The 25,394-nt window shown below is 35.7% G+C and overlaps 2 protein-coding genes across 2 annotated transcripts in view; one reads left to right on the plus strand and one right to left on the minus strand.

Annotated features, from left to right (window-relative positions):
- The window catches only part of LOC123566402 (snRNA-activating protein complex subunit 3-like), a 28,256-nt gene extending 21,321 nt beyond the window's left edge, over positions 1–6,935 (plus strand). Inside the window, exons 7-9 of the mRNA XM_045360445.2 lie at positions 351–512; positions 3,652–3,759; positions 5,933–6,935. Coding sequence (XP_045216380.2) covers positions 351–512; positions 3,652–3,759; positions 5,933–6,080 — 418 coding nt within the window. The 3' untranslated portion in view covers positions 6,081–6,935. The remainder of the gene's footprint in view (positions 1–350; positions 513–3,651; positions 3,760–5,932) is intronic.
- Positions 6,936–9,095: 2,160 nt separating this feature from the next.
- On the minus strand, positions 9,096–21,135 carry LOC123566403 (frataxin, mitochondrial-like). The gene is made up of 5 exons (XM_045360446.2): positions 20,981–21,135; positions 18,338–18,441; positions 16,650–16,767; positions 15,627–15,724; positions 9,096–9,302 (listed from the first exon to the last, which is right to left on the minus strand). Exons 1-5 carry the CDS (start codon positions 21,071–21,073, stop codon positions 9,158–9,160), a joined length of 558 nt encoding a protein of 185 aa, XP_045216381.2. The 5' UTR covers positions 21,074–21,135; the 3' UTR covers positions 9,096–9,157.
- Between the last annotated feature and the right edge of the window lie 4,259 nt (positions 21,136–25,394).

Raw genomic sequence — 25,394 nt, forward strand, 5'->3', positions numbered from 1 at the left:
TGCAGATGATTCTTAACTGTGTTATATGCTTCAGAAGTTGTGTGGAAGCTGTTTGGTAAAATGGAAGTGAAAGTACCGGTAGGTATTTCCTGATGTTTACCTACGCAATATTAGCATTTCCATTAGGTGTGTCAGTCACATGACCATGGTTTTATTGCATTATGATCAGCCCCATTTTTTTTTCGTATTTTTTGTTTGCCTAAAGAGTAAAGACTGACCTTTAAGACAGGTCTAAAAAGAAGTGAAAAGCTAGAAATGCTGATTAAAACATGTTATAATTTATTCTTTTTACAGAGAAAATAGTAGGAAAAGCATTAAATACCTTCTAACCTTCAACACTTCTGTTTTAGGGAGATTAGAGAGTGGGCAAGTCAGCCACCAAGAAACAAGAATTATGAGACCAAAAGGATGGAAGACACAACATTCCTTGACCTGACAGTGAAACTTGGTGCACCATATCTCTACATGCATCAGGGAGACTGTCAGCATTTACTTGTATTTAGTGATATAAGGTAAAGTTTACCTTAAGATATTAGGTGAGGTAACATAAAGTTTAATGCTTACCTATAATAATACAAGGAAAGTACACTACAGTGAATTTCTTGCCTGTGAAACAGAGAATCAGAGTATTTCTTGCCTGTGAAACAGAGAATCAGAGTATTTCTTGCCTGTAAAACAGAGAATCAGAGTATTTCTTGCCTGTGAAACATGGAATCAGAGTATTTCTTGCCTATGAAACAGAGAATCAGGGTATTTCTTGCCTTTGAAACAGAGAATCAGAGTATTTCTTGCCTGTGAAACAGACAGAGTATTTCTTGCCTGTGAAACAGGGAATCAGAGTATTTCTTGCCTGTGAAATGGGGAATCAGAATATTACTTGCCTGTGAAACAGACAATCAGAGTATTTCTTGCATGTGAAACAGACAATCAGAGTATTTCTTACCTGTGAAACAGACAGAGTATTTCAAATAAAACATGGACCGAGGAATGTTAGGATCCAAACTAAAGCTTTAACAAAACAGTGTGTGGCACCTATCTGAAAGGTCAAGTTTACATGCAAAGAAAAATTATTCTACGTCATTGTTTTGTATGTTGTACCTTCTTTTTAATACACATATGGATATTCAAATATTTTCGCAAGAATATTCATCATTTCAAGACCACTTGTTAATTGCATAATCCAGACCTCTAGCTCTAAGTTCAAGGTCACAGGGATTATTTTTTAAAAGAAACAAGTGAGTACTTCCTTTCCGTCTGATCAAATACATGAATTTTTTATCTGTTTTCAAACTAGTTGATTTATAGAGAACAATAGGCTACTGTCTTTTAATATCAATGTTACCAGGTTGAGCCTGATATGGGCTTGAAGGGGTGAGGTAATAATAGTGTTATTCATATTGAGAAGTATGGAAAAGCAATTTTTAGAGACATAAGTTATGAATTATTATATATAGTTATAGGTTATTAGCTTTGTATCGGGAAATATGCAGGAGTTCTTCAGCGGAAATATTCTTCCGCTGAAGAACGAGTGCATATTTCCCGATGCAAAGATAATAACCTTTTTATTACATACGCATCTACACTTATAAATATGATGTAAATATCATAAATATGTTCAATAGTTTGAATAGGATTGACAATACTGAACTAAATAGAAAAAAATAGTGCAACAACACACACTGAATTACATCACGCACCCGATATGAAATTCAGGCGTCAGTGTATGGGAAAATATTGACGTTTCCGGTACCAGTGTAACTTAACGGGGAATAGAAACGAGTATGTAATAAAGCTAAATATTGCATTTATTGGTAGCATAATTATGAGTGCAGTATATTAGGTTATGCTGCAGTTAAGATATGTAGTGAAACTCTTTGTATCGACTTACACTGGTATAAACTCACTGTAGTGTAGTTTCAGTGAAAATATATCCCAAGGTTGTAAATTTTTTTTTTTATGCCCCCAAAGGGAGGCATGTTAGTTTTCAACTGTCCGTCCGTTCGTCACAACGTTAACTTTTTGCATGAAGGCACTTTACTCGCGAACCACTGCACCCTTGACCTTCAAACTTCACATGCAGATAGTACTTATTGAGTACACCACTCCTACTGACTTTTGGGTCACCAGGTCAAAGGTCACAGGGGCCAATGTTAACTTTTTGCATGAAGGCACTTTACTCGTGAATCACTGCACCCAGGACCTTCAAACTTCACATGCTGATAGTACTTATTGAGTACACGACCCCTACTGACTTTGGGGTCACCAGGTCAAAGGTCAAGTCACTGCGGGGGCATTTGTCACCTCTTGACAGCTCTTGTTTGTTATTTACTTCCCCTTAACCACCAGCTGTTGAAAGGACAGGCATCATGATTGCATTGTCAAAATAATTTTGTATGGTATGCTTTCAAATTTTGAAAGGAAACATGGGCTAAGAAATATACATTTAGTGCAAATAAAAAGGAATTTATGTAAATTTCCAAGTACCAAAACTGAGTGAAAGTAGGTTTCTAACTTGTTCTGTCTCCGCTGTAAACAATGAAACAATCGCAACTGATAATTTTGACTTGTAAAGATTTTATCATGTTACAAAGTCTTACATGGTAAAAAATATGTGATTGTCAGAAGTAGGTTGTTTGGGGTTGTTTGTACTACCATAACTAGTCAAAGTGATACCAGAATCCCTTTCAATGAATTCTTATGGAGTGCTTTACAGCATTATAGATAATAGAGAAAAAATTTAGCCACCTGTTGGCAAGTGCACAGAACTGCCAGGGCAAGGTGAAGGTCATGAATTAGAATGAATTTTACATGACATTAGGAATTCAAACTGACCAATCAGAAAGCTGCATTTTCAAGTATCTGCCAGTTTCCACTTGGGTAAAATGAAGCAGTTTTACAATGACTAGAAATAAATATCACACTATTTCTGAAATCAAATTCTGTTTTTTGACCACACATGCCCTAGAAAATGCTACAAACTACAAAAGTTCAGTGTTATTTAATTTTTAATTTAAAGTTTGAGATTTTACACAGGGAGTCTATGGTAAAGTCCGAGTAAGAGTGTAACCATTACTCGAGTCAAATTGGTATTAGTCCACAATTTGTGGGGATATGTTTAAATTATGAATAAAGTCGTGACAGAAGACAACAAGCCCAGAGTCATTTGTCAAATTTATGAATAAAGATATGATAGAAGAAATCATGCTAGGAATCATTTGTCCTGCACAGTAAATCAATGAAGGGTATGTTGTCATCTACTGCAGAGAAAACTTTTAAGTACTGCTACATAATGCAGCAGCACTTGATATGTAAGAGACAGCAGTTACGTTACTGAAATACTGAACAAGTGGAAAAATTCGCGACACGGAGATGTTAGCAAAGTTTGCAAATTCAAGAAATTTGAGAAAATATCAGCGTGTGTTGATTTCCATGTTCACTAAGACTCATCACTATAGTAGAGTAAATAGTAGAGTAAAGATAAACAGATTTTGTGTTTGTATTTCGTTTTCGACAAATCACAAATATTTATGCCCTTCAAAAGGTGTGGAAATGGCAATTCAGTAACTATTTGACGCGCGAATATATCCACTTATACAACAAGTCATTTCAAGAAAACAAATACCCATAATAATTTTCATTTTATTATTTCAGACTGTTGACGACGGAGGAGCCTCAGGATCTGCGCATGTATCCATACATGATAGGAAGAAGTAACAGACATCGTACCCTGTGTAGAGTTTGTGGCAACCAGGCAGCAAGGTGATTTTACTTATAGTAGATTTATTTGTAGAAAATCCATGCATATAGTAATGCCAGTTAATTTTGGAAAGTCTCCTACATTTACAGGGGTACAGGGGGTGAATTAAGAAATAATATAATAGCAGAACCATCTTTTATCATATCAAAATAATTTAAAGAAGTTATACGCCTGCGGAATAATTTCAATAAATTGAGTGCGGCCTATAATAAATTCCTGTTATTGAGATATGTTAAAACATGGATCTGAAATCTGACTTGTCTATCATGTAAGCAAGTAGGTGAAATGGGGAAAGCCAACTTCAACCCATAATCGTGTTCAAAAGTGTTAAAATATGGGAAGTATCAAAAATTATTGTCACGAAGAATAATTGTAACACAGTTATGTAATATTATTTCGATTTTAAAACGTCTCATATCTAAAACAGTAGATCAGTTGTGTGTAGCACTCTGTCAGATAATGTGGCGATGTAACATCAAATTTCTGTGTCTTAACAGAGATGTGCATGGATTATTAGTATTATTTATATATATTTTTATTATATTTCCTTAAATTATTGCCCTTTAATTATTTTACAGTCCATAAATTGTGACATAACAAAGTAATCCATTGATGGATCTTCATGAAATTTGACACAATTATAGTGTATAGGGCAGTGATGCATGTATATCTATCATCAGAATCTTTTCAGTAACTGCAGAGTTATTTCCCCTTGTTTTAAAACTAATATATTCTCACAGAACGAAGTAATCAATTGATGGATCTTCATGAAACTTATAGATCATTTTAGAGCACTTTTCCCCCTTGATTTTAGGAAATAATAGGAATCAATAAACTGTTGCACTGTCATTTTGTACATATCTTGTATATCTGGAAATAAAATATCTTTCAATCCACAAAGCAACTTCTTTGGCGGGGGATACAAATTCACTGAATTTGCTTGTTAGTACTTCATCCTAGGTGTCTGTTTAACCAAAAGAGAGAACATAAACTTTGAGTAAAATTCAAAGTAATATCATTTAGAATGGTATTTCATTAAGGGACACAACCCTAAAAATAATTCTTGTAGTTTATTAAAGCTATCAAGTGTGTTCATTTAACATAACACTAAAAGATTTAAGCTGTACTTTGTTTCAAATTTAATGATATGTGATTTTTGTAACTAAAACATGCTGATGTTTTTAAAAAATAGAACTTTTCATGTTTATTTGGAGTCATACCCCTTTGATGAACAGACATTTTTATGTTGTTTTTTTGTTTGGTTGGGGTTTTTTTTGCAAGGAATTCAGACAATGTAGAAGGCATGCACCAAACCTTATTGTATGATTGAGTAAATCAAGCCCTTCAGAAAATAACGGCCTGTCATTTTTTGCTTAGATATTAAATAATTTATCCACTGGTTGTTGCGCAGTAAGGGTTGAATGTAGGTTGGGAAAAAACAGCTTTTTCTTGCACATCAGATTGGCGTTTCCAGTGATTTTACCCATGCCGGCAAACCCCATCTGGCACCCCCCATGCCAGATGACTCTCGTGCTGTTAATGACAGCTAGTAGTTCTTGCACTGATAATATATTTTTAATGTAAAATACGAAAAAAGCAGGTACCTTGATAGTTTCTCTCCGTCCCTTATAGTATATTTCTCGATTCAAAATACGTTAGTTTACTGTAAAAACATAACGTTATGCTACAAGCGATAAAACTAAAGTGGAACTTTGTCATTGTGCGTAACGCAAAACGTCATGGCGTCACTTCTGCTTACGGACGTTAATTTCCCGCACTTTGTGTTCATTCTCCACTATAAGAAAGAGTGCTAAAAAGAAACTATTTCTACCTTTTGTAAAATACGGTATGCAAGAAAAATAATCTGCCAGAATAAAATGCTAACATGTATACGATATGCAAGAAAAAATATCAGTCATGTGTTTACGAATCGGATGGAAATATCCGTCCCTCGGCCACCTGCGCATGGACGGTAATTCGGCAAGCCTCATTACTGCCCAATGCGCAGGTGCCCTAGGGACGGATATTTCTATCAGATTCGTAAACACATGACAGATATTATTATTTCCCCTGGCATTGTTGTTGGATCTTTTTTTCCCCCCTGCTTTATATTTTACCTTTCTTTCAGTAAAGATATACTATAAAAGACTAATTGTTTGTTTATTCTGCTTGCAGGTGGATAACATATAACAGCCAGTTTACGCCAGAAAATCCATGCTTCTTCTGTGACTTGTGTTTCCGCTGTCTAAATTATGACTCGAACAATAAAAAAATCGGAAATTTTGAGGCGTACAGATATTTCGACCATCATGCTATAGTTTGAGTGGAATCTTTCTGTGTTATGGTGATTTGTTTCACGTTTTAAGTGGAATCTTTCAGTCTTCTGGTGATTATTTCATGTATATAATGGTTTTTCAACTGTTTTTAACAGTAAAATTGTTATGATTTAATTTCAGTGTTAAGAAATAACACTTAAAAATAATAGGAAATTCTTACGAGAAATAAATGTATGTCTGACTGACCATCAAGAAAATAAAGACAGGCCATTATATTAAAATGGACAGAAATCTGTGAAATTGTGTGAATATTCTAGGAAGGTGGTAATAAGTTGATTTACACCATTGAAAGGACATGAAATCTAAAGACTGCTTGTTTGTACCAAAGGGAAGGCCAAAGTATCATTCACTTATGAATGTGCTAATTGTGAGAACATTACAATATTTTATTCATTGAATTAAATGTCATAAAGTGCACTTGCAAAATGTCAATGCTCTTACAAAGCTGTCCTCTCTCCTTTAGGGAAGAGAGTTGAGAGCTGTTCCCCCCATCAATTTTTTGTGCAGATGTGACTACCAGCAAAAATATCTATATTCTGCATTGTTTAAAAATCAGACAGAAATGAGGAGAAATTTTCATGTCCGGCCTTACAGGAGAAATGTTCATGGCCTTATGGCAGAATTTTTCATGGCTTTACAGAAACCAGAGAAACTGTGAATATGCAAGCTGTAAAGAATGGATTGTGCAAGTTGAGACCATGTAATTCAGAAACAGAATCTTCATACTGTAGCTGAATTTACTGTGTATGTAATATTCAGATGAAGAAACTTGCATGCACAAAAACTGATAATGTGAAAGTATTAGTAAGCACCTTAAATTTGAATAAACAGATTGGAAATAGTTTTCTTGTTTATTCCATTGACTGCAAATACTTATGGCCTATGGCCTAGAATAATGAATCCTTTATATAAAATGTTTGTTGAGGCTATACCCCCTTAAGACTGCAAACACCTAAATTATTGCCCCTTATTTGTGTCAAATGTACCAGTGGGGGCACTCTCTGTATCCTACAGACACATTCTATTCTAGTTTTAGATCACATGGCCCTGAAAAGGGGTCAAGCTGAATCATTCAGACTTACTGAGAGGTCATGATGCCTGAATGCTATACTGACCAAAAACAACAAGGATAACTAGTTTGGTGTAATTCTTAACAGCATTTTCAGAGACGCAGATGTTCAAGTCAAAATGTTGACACAGGACAACTGATCATCTGCCTCTACTAAAAAGAAATTCCCTCATATACAAAACCTAGATCCTTTCTGGTTTCAATTTTTACACACTTTCATTTTATAGCTGTTATTACTAAATATATTAGATAGTTGTTCCCAAAAATCATATATGACACATGGTCTATAACTCTTGCAACATTTTTCATTAATTCATAACTTTTTTTAAAAGAATTTCTGTTGAAAGTTTTGATGCACTTTCAGTCTATCTCTGTATTTACTAAATGATTTTACCTAAAATTGAACCACTTGACTATTCCTTGTCTCCAGAAGTGCAGTCATTCCCATTACAAAATTTGTCTAGCCATCTCGAGACCAGATACATACTGTTTAAATTTATTACAGCTCTAGGAGATCTCTCGTGTGGCAACAGTAAATTTTTAAACAGAGAGATGAGCAAGCCTCAACAATAAACAGAAGGCGATTGCAATAGCTCAACCCCCCCCCCCCCCCCCCCCCCCCCGAGTTCAGTGCTAAAATGAATTAAAAACTTCCTCTTTCTTGAAACTATTTACATCAGCTGTTGTCAACCTCTCAGATATTTGTTAATATATGAACATGCAAGATAATGCTTTACGTATGTGGGGATCAGAACTGCACTTTTACTGTAAATAAGTAACATAAGTGGCATATTCAGTCAAATATTAAAATATATGCCTCCTATTCAGTCGAAAGTTAAAATGTATGTCTCGTACTCAAATATTAATAAGTATGCGCCATATTCAGTCAAATGTTAAAATGTATGCTGCATATTCAAACATTTAAATCTACGCAGCATCTTCAGTCAACTGTTGAAATCTAGGTGGCAAAACATTACAATCTATGTGGAATATTCAGTCAAACATTACAAGAGGGTCATGATGACCCTGAATCCCTCACCTGAGTAATATGAGCCACATGTTTCAAATGGAAAACTGATGCTAAAATATTAGAAAGTAGGTCAGTAGGTCAAATTCATGGTCACTGAAAGTCAGTTTTAAGATCGGTATGCAAAACTGTACATGTCATCCAAATTTCAACGCTGTATCTTAAAAAACAAGAAACTAGGTCAAGGTCACTGTACGGTGACCCATAATCACTTGGGTACATCAGGTAAATATAATTAAACAGTCAAGGAAATATGATCTGATAATTTTTGAAGTATTTTTTCCTATACAACTCGTATAACAAGTGACCCCAGGGTGGGGCCTCTTTTTACCCCAGGGGCACAATTTCAACAATTCTGTTAGAGATCCACTAGGCAATGCTACATACCAAATATCAAAAGCCTAGGCCTAGGCCTTTCAGTTTCAGACAAGAAGATTTTTAAAGTTTTCTCCTATATAAGTCTATGTAAAACTTGGGACCCCGGGACGGGGCCTCTTTTCACCCCAGGGGCATAATTTGAACAATCTTCATAGAGGACCATTAGATGATGTCACATGCCAAATATCAAGGCTCTACGCCTTGCAGTTTTGGACAAGAAGATTTTTAAAGTTTTTCCTTTTGGTTGCCATGGCAACCAGAGTTCTGCATGGAATGAAATTCTTTGAACAATTTTGAAAGGGGACCACCCAAGGATCATTCCTGTGAAGTTTGGTGCAATTCTGCCCAGTGGTTTTCAAGAAGAAGATTCTTTTAGAAAATGTTGACGGACACACGACGCACGACAGGCACTGACCGGTCACAAAAGCTCACCATACACACTGAAATATGTTGCATATTTCAATCAAACAAACCAATTCACAATACTAACACATTTTGTGACCAAACACTTTTTTTCAACAACTAACAAAATGTTCAAGAAATTTTAATTTAATTTAATAATCTAACAAAATAAACACATAAAAGTTCTGCTATCTTTTCCCATAAGAACAAATAGTAAAGTCCACACTATGTCCAACAGCTTGAGAAACTTCTGTATTGAGAAGTTCATGTAGTACACTGCCATCATGCTTATAGATCCATAACCCATCCACGTAGTCGTATCGTTTAGGACCACTGCAACATGAAAATAAAGGACAAATTATTAGAATTCTTATATACATTTTCACAACATCATAACTTGTGAAATCATTAAATGTTGTGGTTTTAGTCAAAATAGCTATAGGTATGTTGTTAACAAGGAATGTGGATTTCATCATCTAAAGATGAAATGGAGGATGAATTTAATTTTATGGTAAAATTCTTATTGTACCACATTTAATTCAAATCCCACAAACCCGATCCTCTGAAAGCTGAGATCTCAAAATGAAAAAAGTCTTGTGAAATCTGATAAATTACCATCTGAGCCACCTTTTTTAGTAACAAGATTTTTTCCCCCAAGATTTCTCTTTTGAGATAACCAGTGAAGTACAGTTTAGTATCTGGTATCTTGCAAAACTGCTTGTGGCAAGAGATTCTGTCTCTGGGACCAGTACAAACCAATAGATGTGCAGGCTCGTCTTGGTCTGCCCTTATCCTTATTCAGTCAGAAAATTTTTAGTTAACACCTCTTTGAAAAATAAATGGTACTGCCCAAATTGAATGACACACAAGTCCATTTTAGAAATTTAGAAGTGTAAAGGTTAATAATCGATGCATCACACAATAAATATTGTTAATACAGGGGTCATTCTGCCATTCGCCCATTTGCTAAGACTTCATGAAAGTGAATCAAGCTTGATCTTATGGCTCCTAAAAGAAGGCTATTTCAAAAGAATTGTGGTACTTTTGTACTGAAGCTCTTGCAATAAGTGTCTGTAAAAAGTTTTGAGTCAATGTGATCCTTGATTCACATGTTCTCTTCCAGGTATTTGTGGACCATTAACACAAAGTTCTTATAGACAAACAACTCACTATCATGAAACTGCAGCAAAATTAGACATCTCCCCACTCCCTTAAAGGTGGATAATCAGATTTTGTCCATGTAACGGATTTGTTTGAAACTTTAGCATCTGATCATTTACACTCATTTATGTTCACTTAATACAAATTGGATTTTCACTGGAGGTATTTTTAAAATTTCATTTTCCTATCCTGGTTGCCCAACCAAGATAGAGTTATTTTATCATAAGTATAAATTTGATAAACATACTTTGCCTAAGGAAATGTTTAAATATTAGACATATTGTAATATATTTGTTAAATATTTGCATTAAAAATTATGTATTTAGATGGAATTCATTAGAAACGCAAGTTTGAAAAATTATTATTACCTCCCTTTGCCTATCTTGGTTGCGCAACCAAGATAGATTGGAAATAAATGAATTCAGAAGCTACACACAGCTTTTGAACTTGCATTTTGGTTCAGATTGTTCAATAGTGGATATATCTCTCAAATGCAAATGTAAAACTAGACATTGTATCGAATAAAACAGAAATACCCAGCTTTTTACATACTTTCATATTAAAGGGGAGTAATTACAAAATTTTATAAAAATAATAAAATATTCATTTCAAATAGGAATCTAACTCTATGTAATCGGTCTTTTTGTTCCTTAAATAATTCTCTACCAGAATATACAAAAAGTAAACAAGAGATCACAGAGTGATCTTGGCGCCCACCAATGTGCCATTTTTGAGTGTTCCAAATTTCAAGACTTATTGACTAGCTCAAGGTCAAATTTCATTTCCGTACACAACACAAATCTATGCATGTGGTCCAAATTTGAAGCCTGTACCTTCAAAAATGTGAAAGTAGGTCACTAGGTCAATGTCAAGGTCAAAGTTTGTTTCGGTATACAAAACTATGCATATGGTCCAAATTTGAAGGCTGTAGTTTGAGAAATGTAGAAGTAGGTCACTAGGTCAAAATCCAGGTCAAATTTTACTTCGGAATACAAAACTATGCATGTGGTCAAAATTTGAAGACTGTACCTTCAAAAATGTGAAAGTAGGTCACTAGGTCAATGTAAAGGTCAAAGTTTGTTTCAGTACACAAAACTATGTATGTGGTCCAAATTTGAAGGCTGTAGCTTGAGAAATGTAAAAGTAGGTCACTAAGTCAAAATCAAGGTCAAATTTTATTTCGGAATACAAAACTATGCATGTGGTCCAAATTTGAAGCCTGTACCTTAAAAATGTGAAAGTAGGTCACTAGGTCAATGTAAAGGTCAAAGGTCATTTCAGTACACAAAACTATGCAAGTGGTCCAAATTTATAGGCTGTAGCTTGAGAAATGTAAAAGTAGGTCACTAGGTCAAAATCAAGGTCAAATTCTATTTCAGAATACAAAACTATGCAAGTGGTCCAAATTTGAAGCCTGTACCTTCAAAAATGTGAAAGTAGGTCACTAGGTCAATGTCAAGGTCAAAGTTTTTTTCGGTACACAAAACTATGCATGTAGTCCAAATCTGAAGGCTGTAGCTTGAGAAATGTGAAAGTAGGTCACTAGGTCAAAATCAATGTCAAATTTCATTTTAAAACACGAAACTATGCATATGGTCCAAATTTGATGCCTGTACCTTCAAAAATGTGAAAGTAGGTCACTAGGTCAAAATAAAGGTCAAAGTTTTTTCCAGTGCACAAAATTACGCATGTGGTCCAAATTTGAAGGCTGTAGCTACAGAAATGTGAAAGTAGGTCACTAAGTCAAAATCAAGGTCAAATCATGTCAAGGTTCATCTTGCCACTCAAAAATATACATGTGGTCCAAGTTTGAATGTTGTAGTTACTGACAAGAACATTTTAAAAGCTTTTCCCTATATGAACCATGTGACCCCCGGGGCGGGGCCATATTTAACCCTAGGAGGATAATTTGAACAAACTTGGTAGAGAACCACTAGATGATGCTACATTGCAAGTATCAAAGCCCTAGGCTTTGTGGTTTGGACAAGAAGATTTTCAAAGTTTTTCCCTATATAAGTCTATGTAAACCATATGACCCCCAGGGCGGGGCCATATTTGACCCTAGGGGTATAATTTGAACAATCTTAGTTGAAGACCACTAGATGATGTCACATACAAAATATCAAAGCCCTAGGCCCTGTGGTTTTGGACAAGAGGTTATTCAAAGTTTTTCCCTATATAAGTCTATATAAACCATGTGACTCCCAGGGCGGGGCCACATTTGACCCCAGAGAAATAATTTGAACCATCTTGGTAGAGGACCACTAGATGATGCTTCATACCAAATATCAAAGCCCTAGGCTCTGTGGTTTTGGACAAGAAGGTTTTCAAAGTTTTTCCCTATATAAATCTATATAAATTATAAAAATAAACAAAGGACCATAACTGACTCATAAATTGTTGAACCAGCCTGATTTTCAGGGGGACACAACTAGGGTACCAATACATCATTCTGACAAAGTTTGGTCAAAATCCCCCCAGTAGTTTCTGAGGAGATGCGATAACGAGAAATTGTTAACGGACGGACGGACCACGGACGCAGAGTGATTTTAATAGCCCACCATCTGATGATGGTGGGCTAAAAATGTCATAAAATGTTGTTTAAATGTGACTGACCACCTTCAAAGTTGAATTACTGCAGCTATAACCATACATCGCATTCACTGAAGCTGTTTTAATAGTGGCTGTAAAAAGTTTTGAGACAACGTGATCCATGATTCACATGTTCTAGCTGTTCCAGCTAATGCGGACCATTAACACCAAATTCTTACAAACAACTCTCTATCACGAAACTGCAGCAAAATTAGACATCTCCCCACTCCCTTAGAGTTGAATTACTGCAGCTACAACCATACATCGCATTCACTGAAGCTGTTTTCATAGTGGCTGTAAGAAGTTTTGAGACAATGTGATCCCTGATTCACATGTTCTAGCTGTTCCAGCTAATGTGGACCATTAACACAAAATTCTTACAGACAAACAATTCTCTATCACAAAACTGCAGCAAAATTAGACATCTTCCCATGCCCTAAAAGCTGAATTCCTGCAGCTATTCACATTCACTAAAACTGATCAGTTTTGTTGTGATTATGTAACGATCTTAACCATTAAACGATGGAGACCCCTGTGATTTTATGCTAAAATTCTCCTTGTACCACATATAATTCAAAACCCACTGCCCCAACCCTCTGAAAGTCATGACCTAAAAATGAACTGGCTTATTTAAACGTGCAGTGAAACAAACAAGAGCTGTCTCCGTAGGATGACACATGCCCCCGATGGCACTTTGAATGAATAGTTATGGCTGATGTTAGAGTTTAGGACCTTTGACCTACGGAGCTGGGTCTTGCGCGCGACACATCGTCTTACTGTGTCACACATCATGCATAGTTATTTTAAAATCCATGCATGAATGACAAAGATATGGACGGACATGCCCATCAATGCACTATCCATGAAAATGATCTTTAACGTCTAGTGTGACCTTGACCTTTGAGCAACAGACCTGGTCTGCGTGTGACACGTCGTCTTACTGTGGTACACATTCATGCCAAGTTATTGAAAATGCATCATCGATGACAAGATATGGACCTGACACGCCCATATGCACTATCCTTTAACGTCTAAGTGTGACCTTGACCTTTGAGCTATGACCTGGGTCTTGCGCACTGCACGTCCTCTTACTGTGGTACTTAGCCAAGTTATTTGAAAATCCACCATCGATGACAAAGATATGGACCGGCACGCCCATCAATGCACTATCCTTTAACGTCTAAGTGTGACCTTGACCTTGAGCTACGGACCTGGTCTTGCGCACTGCACGTCGTCTTACTGTGGTACACATTCATGCAAGTTATTTGAAAATCCATCCATCGATGACAAAGATATGGACCGGACATGCCCATCAATGCACTATCATGAAAAATGATCTTTAACGTCTAAGTGTGACCTGACCTTTGAGCAACAGACCCGGGTCTTGCGTGTGACACGTCGTCTACTGTGGTACACATTCATGCCAAGTTATTTGAAATGCATCCATCGATGACAAGATATGGACCGACACGCCCATCAATGCACTATCCTTTAACGTCTAAGTGTGACTTGACCTTTGAGCTATGGACCTGGGTCTTGCGCACTGCACGTCCTCTTACTGTGGTACACATTTATGCCAAGTTATTTGAAAATCCATCCATCGATGACAAAGATATGGACCGGACACGCCCATCAATGCACTATCCTTTAACGTCTAAGTGTGACCTTGACCTTTGAGCTACGGACCTGGGTCTTGCGCACTGCACGTCGTCTTACTGTGGTACACATTCATGCCAAGTTATTTGAAAATCCATCCATCGATGACAAAGATATGGACCGGACACGCCTATCAATGCACTATCCTTTAACGTCTAAGTGTGACCTTGACCTTTGAGCTACGGACCTGGGTCTTGCGCACTGCACGTCGTCTTACTGTGGTTCACATTCATGCCAAGTTATTTGAAAATCAATCCATCGATGACAAAGATATGGACCGGACACGAAAATTGCGGACAGACCGACAGACTGACGGTTCTAAAACTATATGCCTCCCTTTGGGGGCATAAAAAAATCTGTTTGCCTCATAAATATATTTGACAAATGATAAGTTACCATTTGATCTACCTTTTCTGTAACAAGTTTTTTCCTAGATTTCTCTTTAAAGATATCCAATGATGAATACAGAATAGTTTATTATCTGGATTTTGCAAAACAAAGCAGCAATTTTTGAAAAACCCTGTTAAGGATTAGGTGCATTAAACATGAGATATTCGGCATACAAGGGTCATTCTGCCATCCGCCATGTTAGTTGTATGCTATAATTTCATAAAAGTTTCTCACTCTTATCTATACGGCTCCTAAAAGCAGGCTACTTCAAAAACATTGTGGTACTTTTGTACTAAAACTGTTGTAATAGTGTCTCTGTAAAAAGTTTTGAGTCAATGTGATCCTTGATTCAAGTCTGTCTTTATATACTGTTTATGTGTTGGAGTGAGAGGCCTATTGGTATCCATATGTTGGAAGAACCGGCTTACATCCGTGTATCGGTGGAGTAACCGGTCTACATCTGTGTATCGGTGCAGTAATGGTCTACATCTGTGTATCGGTTATTATGTTCAAGGGCCATAATTCCAATGTGCCTGGGCCGATTTGGCTAATTATTGAACTTGGCCAAGGACTTATTGGCAAACAAATTTTGTTCAAATTTGGTGAAGATCTGATGAGAAATGTTTGATTTAGTGTGCGGACAAGCTTTGTGACAGACGGACAAACACACATACAGGAGTAAATCAATTTGTCTCCCACACACCACCATGTGATTGGAGACATAATTATGATAGACACTGGATGCAGAGTACCTACTTAGAGAAAAAGCTGACCCTGAGCCTTTGGCCATAGAGAGCTTAAAACTTGGTCAAGGTTTCAAAACAAAAAAAAGGGTTTTCAATTTCAAATTATACTGACCTTAAAGGTGATGACAGCCATATCTGTTTATTTGGGGTTTGTTTGTTTATAACATATGTCCCCCAGGTATTGTTGATTTTCACTGTTAAAACGCCACTCTGTAAAAAAAGAACATATATCAACTGATAAGTAATGTAAGCTAAGCAAATCAAGTGACTGTCTGTCATCTGTTATCAAACAAACTATGTAAGTCAGACTGAACAGCTGTATTAAGATTTCAGTTTCACATACTGTAAAACCATTTAATTTCGTGGGCATGAAATTTCGTGATTTAGGTCAAAACAGCAATTTTGTGGAGATTTGAATTCGTGGATTTAAAAGTTTGAACATAAAATTAATTGGAATTTTACTTGTTAATTGGTATTAAGTTTCATGGATTGACTCAACCATGAAATCCACAAGAAATTAGTCCCCCCATATTAATGATTTCACAGTATATTACATTCTCAAAGAACAGAACCACACACTGCAGTTTCTTATTTACTGTTTAATACACAAATTCAGTGAACTCATATCCATCAATAGGTTAAATGATAAAAATTCCTTATTTTTTACAAAATCAAGGTGAAAACTATCCTTTTACTGGGTCAATGTTGATAATACTATATGTGACCAAAGGTCAAATGCTAATTAATCATTGTTAGGTTTGTGATTTTAGTTAAAATACTTTTTGAATTACTGTAATTTAGATGTATAAGCACTTTTGATTTTATTTTACCAAATTAAGACTTGGCCACAGAGGCCCCTGTCATCAGTTAAGAGCTCTGCTCAGAACAAGGGTGTAATAAGTAAATTAAATATATGGAGTAATTGTCAATTGTTGACAATGCATGATTGACTCAAGGTAACCACAATAGCTCATCTTGAGAATTTTGTGCTCAGGTGGGCTAATATTAAAATCAGTGAAGGGGATCCTTTTAGTAACGAGGAGGAGACTTCTTTTGGGGCAAATTCCTTACATAAGCTACAGTTAGTTAAGCAGAAGACAATTAGCATATAAACACTTACTTCTAACTTACTTACATTAAAAGTTACATCATAATCTGGATCAAGATCAAGCTTCTCTGGTAGATCTTCAAACATTTCGGTCAGCGAGTCAAGAGTTTCATCAGCTAATTCTTCATATGCTGCTTCACTAAGTCTGAAATTGTAACAAAATGAGAGTAAATTGCTCTTCACTTAGTCTGAAATTGTAACAAAATGAGATTAAATTGCTCTTCACTTTGTCTGAAATTAAAATGAGAGTAAATTGCTCTTCACTTAGTCTGGAATTGTAATAAAATGAGAGTAAAATTGCTCTTCACTTGGTCTGAAATTAAAATAAGAGTAAATTGCTCTTCACTTAGTCTGAAATTGTAATAAAATGAGAGTAAAATTGCTCTTCACTTGGTCTGAAATTAAAATAAGAGTAAATTGCTCTTCACTTAGTCTGGAATTGTGATAGAAAGACGACTAAATTGCTCTTCACTAAGTCTGGAATTGTGATAAAAGAGGGCGAAGATGGCCCTAGGTCACTCACCTGAAAAACACAACATAATGCTGTAAACACGTTTGACTTAAATGTGGTCTCAAACAAGTATTTTCTTTGATTTGATCTAATGACCTAGATTTTTTTGGCCACACATGACCTAGATTTCATCAAGGCAGCCATTCTGACTAAATTTTATGAATATCCAGTGTAAAATGCAGCCCCTTTTGCATGCAAAAGGTATTTCTTTGACCAGGTGACCTAGTTTTTGATCCCAGATGACCCATTTTCGAACTTGGCCTAGATTTCATCAAGGTTATCATTCTGACAAAATTTCATGGAGATCAGTTGAAAAATACAGCCTCTATCGCATATACAAGCCAAATGTTGACGGACGACAGACAGACGACAATCAGACGCCAGACATCGAGAGATCACAATACCTCAGGTGAGCTAAAAAAGGAAGGAAGAGTAAATTGCTCTTCACTTAGTCTGAAACTGTGAAAAAAGAAGTGTAAAGTACTATATGCTTCGCATAGTCTGAAACTGCCATTTGATGCATTGTATCATCTGCATATTATTTTTCTTTCTGCAGCAGTGACCATTTACAGGTAAGAAAATTTATTTCATGTAGGCTTCTGTCAAAATTGTGTTAACTTTTACATCAGGATTTTTACATCAGGGTTGTTCATGACTTACAGGTTTTTCAGTGTTGCTAATATCAGTCTGAGGCCAAGTGGCTTTATTACAACCTTTAGTACTTTTAAGTTTAGCATTTTTATACCAATGTCTGCAAATAAATCATTTTCTCCTTCTGCATAACAAAATAAAATTGTCAGTTTAAAAATGTATCACCACCCAACCCACCCCATTCTCTCCATCCAACCAAATACACATTGACAACACCAAGAAAATGTGTTTTTCATGAACACTTAAACATTTTTCTTTAGTCTTTAGATAAGAAATCAGTTATACATTACCAAGAATGTGTGATGACTAATTTACCCAACAGACAGACAAAAATTTAATCGAATGTACTGTACGTGTCCTAAGGTTTGAAATTGAAATTTCAAATGAACTAAATATGTATTGAAGCTTTTTCTTTTGATTTAACAAGGCAACTGACAGCAAATCCGAACAGCACATCACAATATTTTTTGTCAGTTTTTTTTACTTAATCCTTGACTTTGATATTTCAATATAGATGATAAAATTATAATCTAATAAAAGTTTAAAAACTTACTGATTTTCTGAGCAGTAGTATCTTCTACATGTCAAGGCACTGCTACTTGATGATACAAGAAGAGGAACTGCTGTTTCCAACTGAGCACCCTGGGCTGAGTTCAGCTAGAGAAGAAATGATCATTCATCTTTTTAATGAAATAACAACACAACAATTAATTTTGCACTTCCCTTCATGTATTCACACAAGGCTTTTAAGCAAAATACCATGTTTAAACTGAATTGTATTATTCAATTTTGATTATATTAATGTAACTTGTATAATGTGATAAATACCTTGTTTTTGATTAAACAGCAAAAAATATACTATGGGACATACTTATACAAAACAGCGAAAAACATTATAATGTACAACTTTGTGTTGATTCTGACTTGTACACAGCTGTGATAGTTGCATAGCCTAGCTTGTTCCACTTAATATTGGGATGGCTTATATCAAAGAAGTATAAAAATACGCAGAATCGCAACAGGAGATAACCTCACATAGTCTCGTATCACCGTGTTAACCGGCGTTATCTTACTGCAACTTTTGCTGACTTGATCAAATCAACAGACGCTTATTAAAGTATTATACTGGCGATATGGACGGCATCGATCGCGTTCAATTTTCAAACGACCACTGTTGATTTCCCAGACTTCCAATCAAAATTCATTCCTTCCCTGTGTAGAAAATACTAACAACAGTAAAAAAACACCATTAACATTATAAACAAACGATCTGATAGAAAGTTTTTCACAACACAAATTTTTATCCTTAATTCTGCTTTCTTACACTGTTAAAACGAGATCTCATTTAATTCCCATGAGATGTTGGCGTGATTCATTCAATATGCCTTTCAACTTGAGGATCTATTTATAGGTTATTAGTTTTGTATAGGAAATATGCACAAGTTCTTCAGTGGAAATATTGCGCAACTTTAGGAGAGCAATATTCTTCCGCTGAAGAACGAGTGCATATTTCCCAATTTCAATGCAAAGATAATAACCTTTTTATTACATACGCATCTACACAGTCATATAGATATAATGTAAATATTATAAATTTGTCCAATAGCCTGAATAAGACTAACAATACTGAACTAAATAGAAAAAAAATAGTGCAACAACACACACTGAATTACGTCACGCACCCGATATGAAATTCAAGCGTCAGTGTAAGGAAAAATATTGACCTTTCCGGTACCAGTGTAACTTAATGGGGAATAGAAAAGAGTATGTAATAATTATCTTTATATCTCTTATACAAGGATTTGATATTTTATAGTTGCCATCCTTCTAAAACTTATCATGCTGTCCCTAAATTAACATGTAGATCTCATACATGTCAAGTTTCCCGGATCGTCCGGGAGTCTCACGGATTTTTTGTCCATTTCCCGGCCATACGGAAATCAATTTTTTCTCCCGGAAATCCAAAATTCCAAGCTAATGTTTCCTATATCAAACTTAATCCCTAATTACACACTGTGCCTGACGTAATTTATCAATCTACTGGTATATTGATAAGAGTTTAACAAGGTCAAGCACTGATGACATTCTGCAAACAGGTGTGTACTGTGCTATTTTTAGATTGTGTTAACTGGCGAGTGCTGATACTGACATAATATGATGATAAGACAGGAACTTGTTTATTGAAGATTTTAAGTGTGAAAAGAGATATTTTGAGGATACATTTGAGTAGATTAAAGAGCCGACCTTTATTGGATTGATGAAAATCATTACCACTGATGGAGAAAACAACTAGAGATAGGTTATAACATTCTTTCAACAGCTATGATTTTCAAATTATTTCATTTTGATGAGTAAAAAGTATTTTTCAGTATAGATTCAAAAAGGGTGAAATAGATTTTTTTCCCATCAATGTTAGCTTCTGTTCATTTGCAAAAAATCTAAGAATGTTAAAAAAACCTGCAGATTATTCACATTAAAGAAACTCGCCAGTATAAAATTTCATCCAAATTCCAATTCTTCTGCTCAAACCATACTGTAATAACTGATTAAAGTTACTATAAATCTATATATAATTTTTTGTTTACATTGCAGAATTTCTAAAATGAACTTTTCCAATCTTTCATTTTGGACAGTACCGGTAACTGTTAAAAGCTAAGGGTGCTTACAAAAAAGATACTGATATATGGCAAACAGTGCAGATCATGATCAGACTGCATGGACAATTTACACTCGTCGCAAAGGCAGAATCAATCGTATTCAACAGGATTAAGATTAAAATGTTTTAAAATGCAACTTAAGCACCTAAAAACATTGATCAGATCTTATCCGTTATACAGTTTTATAGAATCGACCAAAAATTTCCTAAAAAAATGCTTGTCGAAAATATCTCCTGGATTTTCATCAAATATCCTGGATTTTCAACTGAAATCTCCTGGAAAATTGTCCACGGAACTTGACATGTATGAGATCTATACACTAATTTTGGACTAACTGTGGCAAAACTAACCTGCATTTGAAAAGTGAACACCAAAAGAATAATTCTAAACGAGTACTGTATTGTAATCACGACAAGACCACGCGTTAAACTAATAAAACTATATCCGTCAGTGGTATATCCGACAACTACTACATTTCATATTAAAACTGAAGATATTCGGCTACCGTAAGATTAACGCTATTGGATGAATAACCATACCATTATACTCTTTCGGGGAACATTGAAAAATGAATTTTGGATCCTATAAACCATTCTTGACCAAGAAATCCGCTTGAAATTCAACCGCATCATACTTTCGTTCTCCTTCGGTTCAGGCAACGTACCACTAAATTACAGATAATTGGTGGTCAAACACCTCCATTCCGTCGCACCTGCAAAGTGTCAGCAACATGTGTTGTAACTTCTTCTTCTTCTTCTTCATACGCAGTTAAACTACCACATTATTGTATACCGGATGGCTGTGTAGTCATAGCGATATTGCATAGTGCTTTGGTTCGTTAAGAGAGTGCCAGTGACCAAACACCTCTGTCTTCAACTCTCTAGGTATGTATGTATGTATGTATGTATGTATGTTTGTATGTATACTGCTTGACGCCCCTTTCGGGTATAACTAGGTTTCTGTCGGGGTTACCTCACCCTTAGTTCCGAGTTCATACCCTACGAACACAGGGGCTATATGTCCCATAGCTAGGGGTCTGTTCATAGGCATTAGGGCGTGTCCACACACCAGTGGGCCTGGCATGCCACATGTCTGGGAGCAGACCTCCTCCGAGTCCCCTGCAGTTCAGCCTGCATAAGGCCACACAGCTGCTCAGTTACCGTGTGGCGCCAACTGGGAGGCACTGCAAAAGGGCTTGTCTGCAGAGAGGATATGTACTGGCAGGGAAGACTTGTAACGCACTCGGCTTCTTTGTAACAACTTGAGCATGTTTGAATCTTTTCCTGTTTACTATCAGTACAGTTAAAATTAAGGCAGGTGCACCAAAAGTACACACAATTTTGGGCTTTAGGCATCACCACACGAAATTACTCGAAAGTCACATTACGCCGCTGAACCATAAACGGCTTGTGTATGTTGACTTGTATGTATGCCATACATATGAGACATTCTCGTCTGATTAGTGTATTTGACATGTTCATGTGATGTTTGGATGTTGCGTTTGGGGAAGCCCACCAGTGTTCGCTTTGGATTTTATTTGTGATTTTTGATATATGTGTATTTCAGCTAAGGTAATGCCTGATATACATGTCGACACCAAGGTATTTTGCGTCTCTAATTGTTTCATGATACTGTTGAACATATGCTCCAAGGATATTCAGCTGAGGGTATACAATATTCACGAAATGATTGGTCTGTAGTGTGTCACTGATTCTCTGTATGCAAGACACCAATCGTTTAGAAAATCATCACTGATACGGATATTGGACATGATGGGGTTGATCACTTTTCTACATTCTGGAGCACGTGTGTTCCATGACTTTATAAACATTGAGCGAGATTGTAAGTATTTTTCACAGACTGTTTGTTCCTGGCAATCTTGACATAAAACTGATCAGATATGCTTTGAGCCTTTCTAGTAATTAACTTCATAACGCCAGTTGTGTTCATCTGGGTGTCCTTCATGTTTTGTTGAGGAGTTTGGCTGTAGAAGTGGGTTCAGGGGTAAACACGGACTGAAACATATTGCTTTTGATTTCAGCCGAACATCAATGCAGAGGTAAATAATAACCTTAAAATTTGCTACAAATAAATATGGAAACACGTGAACTTAAGAAAACAATACATTTTAAATAATCATATTACAGTGGAGTTTGGACTCTGTTGAATGAAGAAGTCAGGACTTTCTATGGAATGAAAAAACAATTTAATAGTAAACAACGGGATTAACTTAAAAGGATATTTTTCACTGAAAAAGAAGCTTGCTGGTTTCTGATTATGTTGATACAGGAAAACGGATGCTTAGAGTTAACTAGTACATAGAATAATGAAGATTTGCTCTTTATACCAAAATGGACTTTTAGAAATGGAGCACTTTTGATTAAAAAAAATATAGTGACTCAGATATATACCCAGGAGTGAGGAAAAATGGTGTTACAGCTGTATTAGGTTGAAAAAGTCATATTAAATCGAAAGCAATGGACTGCAGAAAATACAATACTGTAGTTAAGCTATACATAAAAGTAAAAAGAACATTCGTATATTGAGTGTGAATGGAAAATTGGACCACAAAACGGACTGAATAAAGTTTAAAACCGAGTTTAGACCATTTCAACTGGTTAAGCAAAGAGTAAGACTGAATGAGGACCAAGGGCAGTAAATTGAATAACTGAAATGACTTACAGAGTGCGAAACAGCTTTAACTAAAAGTAATTATAAAAGCTAAACTAAATAGTGGGAGACCACAGATAGGATCATAGGTATATTTATCATACTAAATAGGTAATCAAGCAGCACTTCCGGGCTGTTCAGATTATATCTGAAAAAAATCCGCAACATTTTCCCAGTTAATGTGGCATTTTCACGTCTTATGTTACTCGGAGCCAGTTTCTGGGTTTTTTTAGTTAATTCTGGACCTATACTTGACATTTTCCGAGAATGTTCAAGATTCTTTTTTGCATTAAAATGAATGTAATTACGTACCCAAGTATTAGCTGTCAGTTTGGACTATGTTCCATAGTGTCAACCTGTCAACTAAAAATCGCTCTTGGAAGATATATGACCCCTACTGAAGATATATGACCCCTACTCTTCTTGGTGCTTTTTGTAGGTTATAGGTCATTTATGAACATAATGTTAGTAATTCTTTTCTAAAATCAGTCTCCCTATGTGTGACAGCTCTCAGAAGATTGCTAATTGTATATAGAACATGTAGCAAATTTATTCACCGCCGTCCTACCTTAAACGTTTAAAACGGGTAATTTTCAAAATATAAAACGTGTTTTCTACTGACAGGTGGTCATGTATGATTTACAAAATCTGACAAATGTAATAATGAGAAAAGCAACAAATATGCAAGGGTCAAAGATTTAAAATAGATAATTTTTAGATAAACAAATAGGTTTTATTCTAGCAGGTGGTAACGTATGATTTTGCACAATCTGATAAATGTAATTAAATATGATTGTATGTTACCTCAAAAATTTGAATTACAATGTAATTTGAAAGGCGGGTTTAATATAAGTGGGTTTCATATTATAATTATTTCAACATTTTTTATCGTTATCATTTTTATCAACCCGATAAAATGGAAACGTTTTCTTCCGAGGTCAACAAATGCACCAAAGAAATTATTTATCATGCAACGTCATTGTGCTGAAAGATTTGAGGGCCATTAATCTTGCTTTTATTTTGACGTGAGAACTTTATTCTGCATTGTTTACTTTTTATGACATCGCTTACTGGCTTTGGTGAAAAAAAGTAGAAGGACAATTAAAGATATTACATCAACTATATTTAGAATTTGAATAGTAAACACTGAATAATATTAGCTACTAAGAGGATGATTGGGCAAAATTCGATTCTAACTATTCCATTAATGATCTCAATCGAGTAGATTTAGAATAGTCGAAATACAGTCAATACTACACAAAGAGAGAACAAAAAATATGAATCAAAAATAAAACTGCTATGTAACTTTTCATATGGCTCTTTTGATCTTTTCTTCATGCAATGTCAAAGCTATTTTATTCTTGCCTCCCTAGCGAAAAAGTATACACTTTTCAAATTACGTGCCAGGGATATATATCCATGCCTTTCCCCATAGAACATAAGGATCTTACGTGCCTGTCTGTGTAATATAGACCCGAAGGGCAGCGGAGCGCTGTACCGAGGGTTGGATTACATCATTTTTCTTACCAAACATTGCACATTTTTCAAAGATATTGTAAAATATGAAGTCGCGCATGTTATTTATGAAGTCTTAATTAAGACGCCACAATGCGTGCGTGTAGCATCTTTTGTCTATGGAAAAGACAAGGCGAGATAATACCGGGATATGGTCATCCCTTTCCACCAACCCTGTCATCAACCCCTCGCTCCCCTAGAACCCAAACCCATCCCCAGGCAGGCAACGTTTGTGTTTTTCCGCTAGGTAGAAAAAAGGTAGACAAGGAAACTTTTTTCTTGCTTACCTAGCGTGGAAAGTCAACATTTGTCCCAACACGTGCCAGGGATTTCCCTCTGGAAATAGCATGTAGTTTTTGTAACGTCAATACAGTACTACTCACGTAATGACCTCGTACTCTATGCATACCCAAATATATTTGCTATTGGGATCTATATTTGATCGGTTTCTCACTAAATGCAAACCCCAGTCTTACACAGACAGGCATGTTAGATCCTTATAGATAGTAAGTGACATAAAGTCACTCCAGAGCGATGTCAGTATAGTACCGGTAATATTATGAAGTCATGAACTATAAACATAATGTCTGGAAATATCATTGCGATCTATTTTCAACGTTGTAAACAAGAAAAAATGACCCTACATGCCAGCTTGTGAATGACAGCTGTTTTCCCAACCCTCGGGACACCACGGACAAGAAAGCGAATGTTTAACATTGAATTTCATAACATTTACAGTTTTTAGACACTTTGGAGTTTTCTATTTTG

The sequence above is a fragment of the Mercenaria mercenaria genome, chromosome 8, assembly GCF_021730395.1.
Source record: "Mercenaria mercenaria strain notata chromosome 8, MADL_Memer_1, whole genome shotgun sequence".
Lineage (NCBI taxonomy): Eukaryota > Metazoa > Mollusca > Bivalvia > Venerida > Veneridae > Mercenaria > Mercenaria mercenaria.